The sequence below is a fragment of the Phyllostomus discolor genome, chromosome 13, assembly GCF_004126475.2.
Source record: "Phyllostomus discolor isolate MPI-MPIP mPhyDis1 chromosome 13, mPhyDis1.pri.v3, whole genome shotgun sequence".
Taxonomy (NCBI): Eukaryota; Metazoa; Chordata; class Mammalia; order Chiroptera; family Phyllostomidae; genus Phyllostomus; species Phyllostomus discolor.
In genome coordinates, this window is record NC_040915.2 from 74,112,555 (window position 1) to 74,126,908 (window position 14,354).

Genomic DNA, 14,354 nt, shown 5'->3' on the forward strand with positions numbered 1-14,354 from the left:
TTTACTACATTACTTATGCTGTACTTTACATCCCCAGGACTATTTTGTAACTGCTAATCTGTACTTCTCAATACTTGCATTTATATCACCCAGTCCTCCAACATGCCTTCCCCATGGCAACCATAATTATGTTCCCCAAATTTCACATATAAGTGAAAACATATGGTATTTGTCTTTCTCTGAATGACTTACTTCACTTAGCACAATAATCTCTAGGTACATCCATGCTGTTGCAGATGGTAAGATTTCATTCTTTCTTATGGCCGAGCCATATTCCATTATATATATATGTACCATCTCTTTTTTTACAAAAAGATTTTATTTGTTTATTTTTAGAGGGGAAGGGAGGGAGATAGACAGAGAGAGAGACATCAATGTGCGGTTGCTGGGGGTTATGGCCTGCAACCTAGGCATGTACCCTGGCTGGGAATTGAACCTGGGACACTTTGGTTTCCAGTCCGTGCTCAATCCACTGAGCTACGCCAGCCAGGGCTGTACCATCTCTTTATCTACTTATTTACTATGGGCACTTGAGTTGCTTCTATACCGTGGCTATTATAAGTGATGCTGTTTATTCTTTCAAATTAGTGTTTCCAGTTTCTTCAAATATATTACCTGAAGAGAAATTGCTGAGTCATAAGGCAGTTTCATTTTTAATTTTTGGAGGACTCTCCAGTTTTCCACAGTGGCTAAACCAGTCTGCATTTCCAGAGTGCAAAAGTTCCATTTTCTTCACATCCTTATCAACAATTGCTTGTTGATTTATTGATTTTTATTGATTAAAGTCATTCTGTTGTGACTGATGTGAAATGATACCTCACTGTAGTTTTAATTAGTATTTCTCTGATGATTATTGTCACTGAGCACATTTTCATAAGTCATCTGTATATCCTCTTTGGAGAAGTGTCTATTCAGGTACTCTTGCCCATTTTTAAACTGGATTGTTGTTATTTTTTTTGGTGTTGAGTTGTATGAATTCTTTATAAATTTTGGATATTAACCTCTTATCCGATGTATCATTGGCAAATATCTTCTCCCATTCAGTAAGTTGGCTTTCTGTTTTGTTGATGGTTTCCTTTGTTGTGCAAAAACCTTTTAGTTTCATGTAGTCCCAATTGTTTATGTATTTATTGATTTTAAATACTTGGTGATATGTTTATTGATCTTTTAGAGATAAAGGAGTGGAGGAGACAGAAACATCAGTGTGAAAGAGAAACATTTATTGGTTGCCTTCTCATACGTGCTCCTATTGGGGATCAAACCCACAACCAGGGTATGTGCCCTGACCAGGAATCAAGCTGGTGCTATCAGTATGAGTGATAATGCTCCAACCAACTGACCCACACCAGTCTGGGCTCCTTTATCAAATATTAATTGATATTCAGGCATGAGTTTATTCCTAAGCTCTATATTCTGTTCCATTGATAATTCTTGTCTGTTTTTATGCCAGTATCATGCTGTTTTTATTACTATGGAGTTGTATAGTGTGGTAACTCCAACATTTTTCTTGTTCTCATGATTTCTGTGGCTATTTGAGGTCTTTTGTGGTTCCACATAAATTTTTGGATTTTTTGTTCTAGTTCTGTGAAAAAATGCCTGGTATTTCAGTAGAAATCACACTGAACCTATTCATTCCTTTGGGTAGTATGGACATTTTAATGATGTCAGTTCTTCCTATCCATGAGCACAGTATATACTACCATTTATATCTCCCTTAATTTTTCTTTGTTTTCTTATAATTTTCTGAATGCAGGCCTTGTACCTCTTGATTAAATGTATTGCTGGTATTTTATTTATTTGAGTCAATTGTAAATGATATTGTTTTCTTAGTTTCTCTTTCTAATAGTTAATTATTAGTATATACAAATGAAATCTATTTCTGAATATTTATATCCTGCTACTTTATGGAATTCATTTATCAGTTCCAGTAGTTTTTTGATGGAATCCTTAGGCTTCTCTATGTAGAATATCATGCCATAGGCAACTAATGATAGGTTTTTTTTTCTTCCTTTCCAATTTGGATGACTTTTATTTCATCTTCTTGTCTAATTGCTACAGCTAGGACTTCCAACACTATGTTGAATAAGAGTGGTGAGAGTGGACATTTATGTCTTGCTCCTGATTTTAAGGGAAATGCTTTTAATTTTTCCCCATCGAGTATGATATTGGCTGAGTTTGTCAATTACGACCTTCTTTATGTTGAGGTATGTTTCCTCTATGCCTACTTAGCTGAGAGTTTTTATCAGACATGGGTCCTGGATTTTGTAAAATGTTATATCTACATCTATAGTATGATCATGTGATTTTTATCCTTCATTTAGTTTATGTGATGTATCATGTTGATTTGCAGATATTGTACCAGCCCTGAATCCCAGGAATAAATCCCATTTCATCCTGCTGCATGATCTTATGATGTATTGCTGAATTATGTTTGTCAATATTTTGTTGAGGATTTTTGCAGCCATCTTCATCAGGTATATTGGGGTATAATTTTCTTTCTTTGTAGTGTCTTTATCTGATTTTGGAATCAGGTTAATACTGACCTCATAAAATAAGCTTAGGGGTCTCCCCTTGTTTTTAATTTTTGTAATAGTTTTAGAAGCATAGATGTTAGTTCTTTCTTCTTTGAATGTTTGGTAAAATTTACCAGTGAAAGCATCCTGTCCAGGAGTATTGTTTGTTGATAGTTGATTATGGCTTCCATTTCATTAGTAGTTATTGATATGTTCAGATTTTCTGTTTTTCCTTGATTCAGTCTTTGCATATTGTATGTTTCTAGGAATTTATATATTTTTCCAGATTGTCCCATCATTGGCATATAGTTGTTTGTAATATTTTCTTAAAATTCTTTGTATTTCTGTGTTGTTGGTTATCACTTCTCTTTCATTTCTGATTTTATTTACTAAGGTCCTGTCCCTTCTTTTCCTTAATGTACCTGGTTAAAAGTATATTAATCTTGTTTATCTTTTTACAGAACCATCTTTCAGTAGTATTGATCTTTTACATTTTTTTAGACTCTATTTCATTTATGTTTGTTCTGATATTTGTCATTTCCTCCCCTGTCCTCACTTTGTTCATTTTCTAGTTCCTTTAGGTATAAGGTTAGAGATTTTTCCTGTTTCTTTTTTTTTTTTTAAAGATTTTATTTATTTATCTTTAGAGAGGGAAGGGAGGGAGAAAGAGAGAGAGAGAGAGAGAGAGAGAGAGAGAAACATCAATGTGCGGTTGCTGGGGGCCGAGGCCTGCAAGCCAGGCATGCGCCCTGACTGGGAATCGAACCTATGATGCTTTGGTTCGCAGCCCAGGCTCAATCCACTGAGCTACGCCAGCCAGGCAGATTTTTCCTGTTTCTTGAGGTAGGCTATGAATTTCCCTCTTAGGACTTCTTTTTCTGTGTCCCATAGATTTGGGGCTGTTGCATTTTCATTTTCATTTGTCTCAAGATATCTTTTGATTTTTTTCCCTTTATATCATTGTATCATTGGTCACCTTTCTTTTTTCGATTTTTCTTTTTTTTTTTTAATAAACTTATTTTGAGACCACATGGAGGGTTATCAGTGGGGGGGGGGGAGGTGGGGAAGAATGGGGGAAAAGGTACAGGGAATAAGAAACATAAATGGTAAGTACAAAATAGGAAGATGTTAAGAATAGAATAGGAAATGCAGAAGCCAAAGAACTTACATGTACGACCCATGGATATGAACTAAGGTGGGGGGAATGTGGGTGGGAGGTGGGTTTCAGGACAGAGGGGAATAAAGAGGGAAAAGTGGGACAACTGTAATAGCATAATCAATGTAATATATTTAAAAACGTGAGGCCAGCATAGTCATCAGGATATGGCCATGTGAATGTTCCTCTGCACAGGAGGAACAGCAGTATCAGTGAGTGTGTGAACAACAAGCGGGCCCTGCCATAGAGCCACACAACTCAGTATCTCCCTGAGGCTGCCCAGACCTCCTCGGGGCCATCCAAGAGAGTCTGCACTGAGGGCCTAGGCAGGCCTGAGCTCAGCAGGGCTGGGCCACAGGGAGTTGGGAGCATGAGACTCTTGACCTCCCCACGCTGATGGTGTATGGAAGGGAGTGTTCCACCTAGGAAAGATGGCATCTTCAGATGGTGTGGGAGTGGGGATCAGCACAGGGACCCTGGCAACTTCCCTTTAGCCCTCTCCCCAAAGCCACACAGCCCAGTCTATCCTCACACAATTACAGTTTGCTCTGGGCTGCCCTCCCTCTGTGGGAGCTCCCAAGATAAGTAGCTGCAAATGAGATTTTGTGTGTTGGCCCTTTAAGAGGACACCTTGGTCTCTAGAAGACTCCTCTCTCTTTCTGGTGGACAGATTCCGGCTGATTTTCACTGCCAGATGTTATGTGGGCTCTTCTTCCTGGCTGTAGTGTTCTAGACTCGAGAGTCAAGCATGGGGTTGAGGCTCCAAACTCCTCAGGGGCGACCTTTTCAGCTCAGATATGAATCTTTTCTTTTCTTTTCTTTTTTTTTTTTTTAAAGATTTTTATTTATTTATTTTTAGGGAGGGAAGGAAGGGGGGGGGAGAGAGAGAGAGAGAGAGAGAGAAACAGAGAGAGAGAGAGACATCAATGTGCGGTTGCTGGGGGTTATGGCCTGCAACCCAGGAATGTACCCTGGCTGGGAATCGAACCTGGGACACTTTGGTTCCCAGCCCGCGCTCAATCCACTGAGCTACGCCAGCCAGGGCTAGATATGAATCTTTTCAGCAGTAGTTGAAAATCTGTAGGATTCTGCACTTGTGTGAAGGGCCAGCCCTTTTTGCTTCTCCACCCTTTCTACTAGTATAGATGTAGTTTCTTCTGTAAATCCTTGGTTATAAGACTTCTGTTCAGCTAGTCTTCAGCAGGTCACTCAGGTTGATTGCTCTGTTTCAGCTGTAATTCCAGTTTGGACCTGGGATGAGGTGAGTGCAACTTCTACCTACTCTACTGCCATCTGGATCTGCTGTGCTTCCATAATTCTGTGTACACAGTTTGTTTTTTCTCCTATGCATAGTTTTATTTTTGAATACCACATTGTAAAACATTTAAGTACTTATAAGTTTGTTTCCCTGAGGGTGGGGACTCACGCTTGGATCCCCAACACTAGCATAGTCACTTCATGAAGAATTGATCAATTGATGCATGTTAGCTAATTGAACAGGAAAAGGTTCTCTGAAAAGAACTGGGCCTCTTCAAAGGGTTAATTGGCCTCCATACATCTGGCTATTCCAAGGTTCCCTGCTCCTCACCATGTGCTAGGAGCTGACCTCTCTGCCACATCAATCCTGACCTCACCCCATCAGTGGACCATATGCCCTTAACAGAAACCACACCTCATTCATTTTGGTAAACCAACCCTGGGCTAAGCACAGTGTCCTAAACTAAATGGTTACATAAGAAATCCCTTGAGGAAATGTACTACTTGTAGAAAAGTTATAGAGTCCCTTACAAAGTGTCTTATCACACCTACTGAAACCAGAATTCTGAAGATGTGGCCAGGAGTGGCTGTGCAATTACTCTGATGCTTACCCACTAGTCTTGCTTGCATGCATCCAAACACAGTGATCGGAGCATCTTTCTCATAATCCCGGAAACCACCACTCCGCTGAGGTAAGCTATGAGGCATGTTCAGGTTGGTGCGTATGTAGCGGCCTAGGAAAAAAGTCATACGAAGGCTGTGAATTTCTTGTATCCTTAGGACTTCTGCTGATCCTGACAGCCTCTCTATTTCCATTGCTTTTTGGCCAAAGAGACTAAATTGAGCTCTCTAGAAAATATCAAGGCTGATACTTTTGCTTTGTTAGAATGTCTTGGAATCCAATCTTCTATTCTTCTGACAAAAGTGACAAGAAATAAGGTATTTTTTAAAGTTTTTATTATTTAATTTTAGAGACTTGGGAAAGAAGGGAGAAAGAGAGAGATAGGAACATTGATGTGAGAGAAAGACATTGACTGGTTGCCTCTTATACGTGCTCCAACCAGGGACAGAACCCACAATGCAGTCATGTGCCTTGAATGGAATTGAACAAGTGACCTTTTGCTTTGTGGGATAATGCCCAACCAACTGAGCCTGCTAGTCAGGGCAAGAGATAGTTTTTAAGTAAAAATAGCAAGCAGACTCTCTAAAGCAGGAAGCTTCTCTGTGATATATAAGTCTCCTTATCTTAAACAGGTTACTCAAAGGAAAATGGAGCCAAAATAAGTCAGGGTGAATTGATGCTGGGACATCTGTCCATGTCTCTGATGTAGCCATATGACAAAGGCAAAACATTTGCCTTTGGCCCCTGGTGTCCCAGTTTATAGGATGCACATACGAATACTCACCTCTTCCCTAACACACAAGGCAACCAAGGAAGGATTTATGAATGTAATACATTACAGGCTTTTCTACTGTCCACCTAACCATAAATGCCTCCATCTAGATAAATGTAGCTTGACTGTGCCCCCTAGGGGCCATGATAAGAATAGCAATGTTGAACAGGCCAACCAGCTGCTCACCTTTGGCATCAAAGCACTGGGATAGCCAGTACTTCCCAAACACTACATCCATCCTCTCCCCGTGCCGACACACAAACAGGCATCTCTTTTGGGGGCCAGGCTGACTGCTGACCCTCAGAGGCTGCAAACACAGAAAGGCTATTAGTGGGGAAAACATGAGAAAGTAGACATGTCTTGGTACCTGGTGACTGAACTCTAGAACAGGCTTTGCTAATGTACAATGTGACTTGGCCTGTCTGTAAAATAGGGGGTGGTAGGACTCATCCTACAGACCTTAAGTTATTTTGAGGTTCAGATGAAATGAACTTCGAGTGCTTTGCCAAATAAGAAGGGTTATGAAAATGGTATTATTATCGCTACTGCTGTTGTTAGTAAAAGTGGTATTTGGCCAACACTAACATGAACTCCGCTTGAGCTGCAGCTCAGAGGCAAAATGCTTCATCGACTTCTCAGGGAGTGAGGACTTTTATTATCACAAATACGTCTGCCTCATCTCTGATGTGCGGTGGTCGGGCCATGTGGCCCAGTGGTCTCTTCCAACAGTGAAGCCCTGCTTTCCCTATTCTAATCACAGTTTTTAGGCTCTGTTGTCCAACTACATACATGCTGCTGCTTCCAGAAATGGTTCTGTGAGGACAACTGCTACTTCTGGGTGGTGAAATAGGCAAGTCTAGTCAAAGGCAAGTCCGAATGACTTTGGTTTCTGTAAGTGCTGGTGCATCGCTATAAATGTTTCCACATCTTCTTTCTGAGAGTCATCTGTTCTCAGTTTCCTTAGTGCTGCCAGCTTCCCATTGGCAGCAGTTCCATAAGCTGCCAGTTGCCCTGAGAAAGTTACTGTATGGGATGTGGTGCAGTCTTTCCATCTCCCCTCTTTCTCTTCCCTAATTCAAGCCCTGGGCTCCAGCCAAATCAACCTAATCTCTTAATTCTCAACAAATTTGAACTTTCAACTTGCCTTTTTATTGTTCAAACTACCTCTCTGATTCTTCATTCTGCAGTTTCTGGCATTATCAAGTATACATACACCGAATGCTCACTATCCACCAGGTACTGTGCCAGCAGCCTTATTCTTATTATTTCTTATTATTATTCTTATTTAATAATTTTCATTAAAGTATAGCAGACATACAATATTATATTACTTTCCTACAGATGTGCAATATAGTGATTCGATATTTATATACCTTATGGTATGATCACCATGATATATCTAGTAACCACTGCCACCATACTAAGTTATATTATTCACTATATTCTCTGTTTTATATTATATTTCCATAACTGGTTTATTTTATGACTGGATTTGTACCTCTTATTACTCTTCAACTTTTGTTTCACCCATTCATTCCCCCACCCTATTTTCCTTTTATTTTCACAATGACCTATGAACTAGAAAAACTCTTACTACCATATCGATAACATGTTCTCCTCTCTGCGAAAGAGCCTTCCTTATCAGCCTAGGCCCAGATGCTGGCAGCCATAGTCTTGCATTTTCGTATCTACAGGCCTCATACTAGTCAACAGGTGCTCAGTGAACCTTGAGTGACACTGAGGACGGGGCCCTGGCAGTCTGCCTTACCTGTGCAGGCTGGCAGATAACAGTCAGGGGTGCCATCTCCCCCGACCCCTGGTCCTCATAAGACCGCCGCTCCAATATGCCATCACCGAATGAGAGAGCAGGGGAAGGTGCTGTACTTAAGATCGAGTAAGAACTGCAGGGGAGAGAAGGAAGACGTTAGCGGCTTTGCCCAGGAGTTACCAACACTTTGCCCTGGATGAACAAGAGTGTGGGGGTCGGCCAGAAATGCTCCCTGAGCAGTGTGATGGTTGGGAGAGAGAGCCCAGGGTGCCCCTTCCTGAGGAAGGGTGTCTCGTTTTATCCTGAAAAGTCTTACAGTATAATTAGGGGTAGAAGGATTTCTCTACTTGGAATAGATGAATTCATCCCTTTGGGCAAGGACAGGGCCTCTGAGTTTGTGCTTATTAAGATGCCACAGGCATGGCTGGCAGTAAAGTCACATTAAAGAATAATGAAGGATCAATTTTGTGCCGTTGTTTCCAGCTATTTTTCTGGCTCAGAAGACATAAACAATTCCTGTTGCCTTTAATCTTTTCCATGGTGATTTCCAACCAAACTCACACATTACAGGGAGCATTTGCACTGCCTCCACCACTTTGCCTGTGGCTCCTAGGGGTCCAGGAAGCCTCGTGGCCATTATCCCCTGTTCCACCTTCTTCTGTCTCAACACCGCCTCCAACAAGATCATTAAACACAGACTCATTGTCGAGGACATCGTTCTCATGAGAGGCGTGGAGCTGCAAGCCAAGAACTCATTTCCGGGTTTAACACTGTAACTACAGAAGCCCCAGGGGTCTTGCTAAAGAAGGGAGGCAGCAGATCATCCCATGTTTAAACCATTTTGATTAGTTAAGACCTCCAAAAAGCTTTATCTAATAAACATCGCAATTTAAATACGGTTTGAATCCTGTGACTCTCTACTTTCGCCTCGCTGGGAAGCAGCTAGGGAGAATCTTCTAAATTTCAGATTTCTTGCTTCTTTACAACTAACTAAGGTAGACATAGGCCCCAGTCTGTCCAGCACAGGCCTGGTTTACATCTGTTGTCCCAGCAATCTGTGAGGCTTCACATCAGTTCTGGATTGCTTATTTTTAACACATTATTCTTAGAATTTTAATTTTAAAAAGAATTTTTTACAGTTACTAATATAATAAAGCTAACTGGCTAATAAAAATTCTTTCAGAAAAAATGTATTTTAATAAGTTTAAACTTTCACTCTCCAAGGTGTCTCTTTCTGTAACTGTAAACAGACTCATCCTGCTTCTACACAAAGGTTACAGAAGACTCAAACCCTAAAAAAGTGCTATCTCAGCCCGCATGGCTATCTGACCCCGGGCCCCACTCCTCATGGATGCGGCAGGTCTTGGGGTGGGATCTGGGAAGCCACAGTTTCAAAAAGCTCTATCAGTTCATTGTGATGTGTGTCCAAATGGGACCTATTTTGGTAAAATTAAGCAACTGTAAATCAAGAAAATCTTATGCCATTTACACAGTCCAAAAAGACTAGTTGTCCTCTTTTATTTTAAACTGAGACCCTCCCAAACAAACTCACACAGTTAAAGAAAATTCAATTTCACTCTCTGACTCATCAAAGATTTAGGGCCTGAAATGTCTGGATGGCATTGTCCCAACATTGTGCGGTATCTGCCCTGTAATTTCTTCATTTATCATCGCTGTGAAGACATGAGGAGAGTCCCTTTTCTTTCTACTTCCGCTCAGTTGGCAGGAGAAAGACACTCTCCTTTCCTTAAGTGTCATTATGAGCAAATGGCCTGATTCACTCTGAGACAGTTTGGGCATCAGCTCCAGTTAAGACAATAAACAGTCAAATGTTCTGTGTCAGAAGCAGAGTAAGGGGGAAGCCGAACCTGACACCAGAACATTCTGGTGTCAGGGAGGCAGTGGCATCGCCCAAGGACACACCAGCCCTGAGTGTAAGCCCAGAAGGACTGACCAGCACACCCCGATTCTGAGTACACAGTGGGGCTCACCAACTGAGATACCTAGGGATACTCAGAACCAGGCAAGATTCTCTATTAAGGGCGGAAGGACAGTATTTTTAGGATGAACTCAGGGAACAGAGGATAGGGTGGGAACATCTGTGAAGGGTCACAGGCCCCAAGTCTCTACATGTTGCTTGAATCCCCTCAGCAACTTCCCATCTGCCAGTCAGGCCCTGAGCAAGCGCCGAGAGGCTCTGCCTTCTCAGTCTCTCCTGGGTCAGAAGTGAGAGAAGATCTGCCTCCTTGAGTCGTTCCCACTTCTGGGGTTAAGTAGAAAAATAATAATTCTATAGGACCCCCTTTGTAGGAGAGACATTTGATTTGCTGATCATGTAAGAGGACTAGAAAACACCAGTTACAAGAAAACAAAAATTGCCGAGGCTAATGACTATTTTAGATCCAGTGCTGTTACATATGTGGCACTGATCCATGTAAAGCTTAGTCCTTGACTGCAGTCTTCATAACACCCCTGTGAGTTAACCGCAATTAATTATCATCTTCATTTTATGGACTTGCAAACAGAGGCTCACAGAGGTAACGTCACTTGGCCAAGACCACACAACTGGTGAGTGGGAGAGCTAGAATTTGAACTGAGGATTATTGGAATAAAAAGCCAAATTCTTCATTACAATGTCCTAGCACTTAATGCTAGTTATTTCCCCACTCTCAGCAGGGCTGGCTGTGGAAACTGGTGGTTTAATTTCGGACATAGTTCCTAGGAAGGGTGTCACTGGTAACCTCCCTACATAAAGGGAGGCAACACACAGGTTCACCGGCGGCTCAGCCTGAGCTCTGATGTGGGCACGAGCGGGCTCGCATGCAGCGATCCAACACTGGTCTGCAAAGCACCTCACATACTCTCCTCCCACAGGAGCCCTACTCCTAGGAATGTGAGCTAAGAGCTGCGCATCGTCACAGAATCTTTCAGTTCTCAGTTTATTTAGGTATATTATGCTTCACTTGTATTCACAGGGATACAAGGGTAACTTTGGAAACCCAACTATTCATTTTCATATTCAGAAACTTTTCTGAAAAAGCAAATGTTTGGGGAATATGAAACAGCTTCAAGCTTACAATCTGTGCCACAAAATACTGATGTTCACTGGGTAGGGGTGGGGTGGGAGGTACACAAGAAGGAAGGGTGGGGAGTGGCTGGGAACTGAGCGATTAAAGAAGAAGATGTTCTTTCCCACCTCTGGGTTTGTGGCTTGTCTGCTTGCTGCTAACCAGGGTCGGGGAACTTTTCTTCTTTCCTCCCTTCAGGCAAAACACTCCCTGAAATCGCTGCTTTCTGCTTCTCCTTTGTAGTGACAATAACAATGGCAGATTCATGCAGCTGCTGCCCAGGGCCCCAGCTCTGAGCCATGGTGGTAGCACGTGGCAAGAACACCAGGGAGGAAAAACAACAGCATGCACACACTGGGGAGCCTCCTGTGTGTGCCAGGGAAGAGCTGGCTCTGAACTTCTCTGGTAAAGAAAGAGGAGGTGCCTTTTGTCTCTGGTTTATTGACAGAGACAAAGCTAGCCACACTACACGGGGCAGTCTGGACAGGGGAGCAGTGTGTGTGGCGGGTCAGTGGGAAGCTGTCACTCTAAAGGAGACGGGGTTGGGGGTGGGGGACTGTGAGTCTTTGTAATGGTCTGGCAGTTGCCTGCTTCCTTAAACACATTCTGTCACGTAGGCATCGCAGAGTGCCACGCTGGAGCACTTGCTCAGAGCCACCTCTGAAATGAGGGGCACTTAGGTCTCCTGATACTTGCAGACCCTTTTGTCATTGGCCTGGCTGGTGTGGTATGACTCTGCCTAGCTGCTCGGGCAAGTGGGACCACTCTGAGCAGTGATGCAGGACGAAGTGACAGAAACCTAATGCCATTTAGACTCAGCACCGGGATGACCCACGCTTCAGTCATAAGAGATGGACCCTAAAGCAGCCTCAGTGTAGTCTCCAATCTGGAACTCAGACGGATGGCCACGTGGGTGGGGGCAGGCAGAGTGAAGCGAGTGGTCCACAGCTCACCTCTCCCAATACCCGAGTCAGCCCTTCATGGAAGTCTGGGACCAGCAGAGCTTTCTCCCCATGGACTCTACTGACAGTGGCTGCTGCCCGTGTGTCTAGAATCAAGCTACTTCCCACCACCTCCGAAAGTTTGTAATGTTTCTCAGAAAACAGCAGGCAAAGAACTTGGAATCAGCTCACCTGTGAAACACCCAGGTGCTACATTCATCAGCCTTGGTGATGTAATTTTCAGGCAGGAGTCCAGAGCAGCCAGTGGTTAAGGATGTGCCATAGACCCAGCCCTCACTGGTGCTGGTCTGCTCCATGGGGGACATGAAGATGAAGTCCCCAGGGACCAGCTCCAGCTCATCGTCATTCTGTGGGGTGTAGGGGTAGTTCACCTGCAATGTCTGAAAGAGAGGGTACGTGAGGCTCACATCTGACCCACCCTCCCCAGCGCTGCCAGCAGAGCTGCATGTTCTGCTTTAAGAGTGCACATCCAGAGTTTGGCATTTATAGGGCCCCTGGGGGGCAAAGGCTCCGAAGAGATTTGAATTCAGATCAGAAAGTATTTTCTTTTCTTTCTTTCTTTTTCTTTTTTTTAGGGTAAGGTGGGTATGTGCCGGCTACTACTGGATGGTTTGAGACTTTCCTTTGGGAGTATCTTCGCTTCTCTTCAGGATTCACATATGGTTTTTAAAAATGTATCTCAAAGCCCATAGGCTCTTCTGTGAACTGCGGTGCAAATGGGGTTGGACTTGGTTTCCATTGCTCAGTGCCAGGCAGGCACCTTAAGGGACACTTGGAACTCAGCTCATGAAAAGTGAAGTCTTCCACAAGGGGGCGGGGGTATGGATGGGCCAGAAGCAGAGACTGCCCGCAAACAAGGCTGTGGGAGCGAGCGCTGCCCTTTCTGTGCAACTCAGCAGCTTCAGCAAGGCGGGGTGCCCTGCCTCAAAGGAGCTTTCTTTAAACCTGCATCTCTAACAAAGAGCTTGAAAGGAAAGTATCTTTTACAGCCATCAGTGTTTAAATCTGTGTAACCAACTCTCACCAGGGAAAAGATGAAGAGCTCAAGTGTTCCTTTTCCGGGCTCAGAAAAAGCCCCTAGGACCAATCACAGCTCATGAGGCTTGGCTGATTTATTCCATTGTTTGCCTCCTTTCCTGGTGTATATAAACATCACAGGCACAGGCATAAAGATACTTTGGAATACATTCATTTTACTATTTCTTTTATTAACAACAGGAGGCCTCAATAGTAAGGAAAACATTTCCTATCCTGTTTGCTACATACAGGACACAAAGATGGAAATTCTGTAACAGTGTTTCCAATGGTCACCAAGCCACTGGTGGCAGGCCCCAGCTTCTGGCTCTACTTTCAGGTTTTTAACTTTGGCCTCAGTGGTTTCATCTGTAAAATAACATCTGGACTACAAAAGTGAAAAGAGGCAACCTAAGAAAAGTCCTTAGGACAGAGCCTTGTGCAGAGAAGGGGCATGGCTGTTTCCACGGACTCACAATGCCTCATTTTCCAGGTGTCCTCCTGCCTTCTAGCCGGCCCACCTGGCCCCGGACCACGTGCTGGGAAGGCCTGTGAGTGACGCAGCTCGCTAGTGTCAAAGATACATCAGAACACGTTTCAGAGGAAGACTTCACTTCTGAAACTCTCTGATAAAAGGAGTCAGTGAAAACATGACTTTTCTCAGAGAATGAAAGTGATAACACACAGAACCCAATGGCAGCACCTGGTTTCTGACTGATTTCCCTCTTAGGGCAGCGCTCCTCTCCCCACATCAGCATCCTGTAGCTCTGGGTCTTCGGCGCCCTCAACCACCTCTCCACTCCTTTCCTTTCCCACTGCCTCACACACACTCCAACCACATTCACAAACTACCCCAGGAGGTTTTCTGCGGGGTTGTTAAAACAGCTCAAGGGAAAAAAGCATTCACAAGAAACCCGGTGAATGGTCAGGCATGGGATGACCCACCGAAAGGCACATCCCTTTTCCGGGAACAGGGTGAAGTGAGGCCCCAGGTCATTCGGAGCAATTCCAGACTTGGCTCCTTCAGTTCCTTAGACACTCAAGCACAGCAGAGTCTCAGCTAACAGCTTTGGTCCTGTAGTGCCTTTTCTCTCGGAAATCCTAAATGACTTCTGGGAAGAGCTCACTCCTCCTATGACTGAGGGGTATTACCTCCAGGGAAATGCAAGAGCAGCAAAGGAGGCTCGGAGACAGGGTGTTCCAGGAAGAGTGCAGTCAGACA

The 14,354-nt window shown here is 43.5% G+C and overlaps 1 protein-coding gene across 1 annotated transcript in view; it reads right to left on the bottom strand.

The window, feature by feature from the left end:
- Window positions 1–14,354, bottom strand: part of UBASH3B (ubiquitin associated and SH3 domain containing B) — a 146,603-nt gene that overhangs the window by 23,670 nt on the left and 108,579 nt on the right. The window contains exons 6-9 of the mRNA XM_028528869.2: window positions 12,290–12,498; window positions 8,089–8,221; window positions 6,507–6,627; window positions 5,538–5,660 (exon numbers count right to left, since the gene is read on the bottom strand). Coding sequence (XP_028384670.1) covers window positions 5,538–5,660; window positions 6,507–6,627; window positions 8,089–8,221; window positions 12,290–12,498 — 586 coding nt within the window. The remainder of the gene's footprint in view (window positions 1–5,537; window positions 5,661–6,506; window positions 6,628–8,088; window positions 8,222–12,289; window positions 12,499–14,354) is intronic.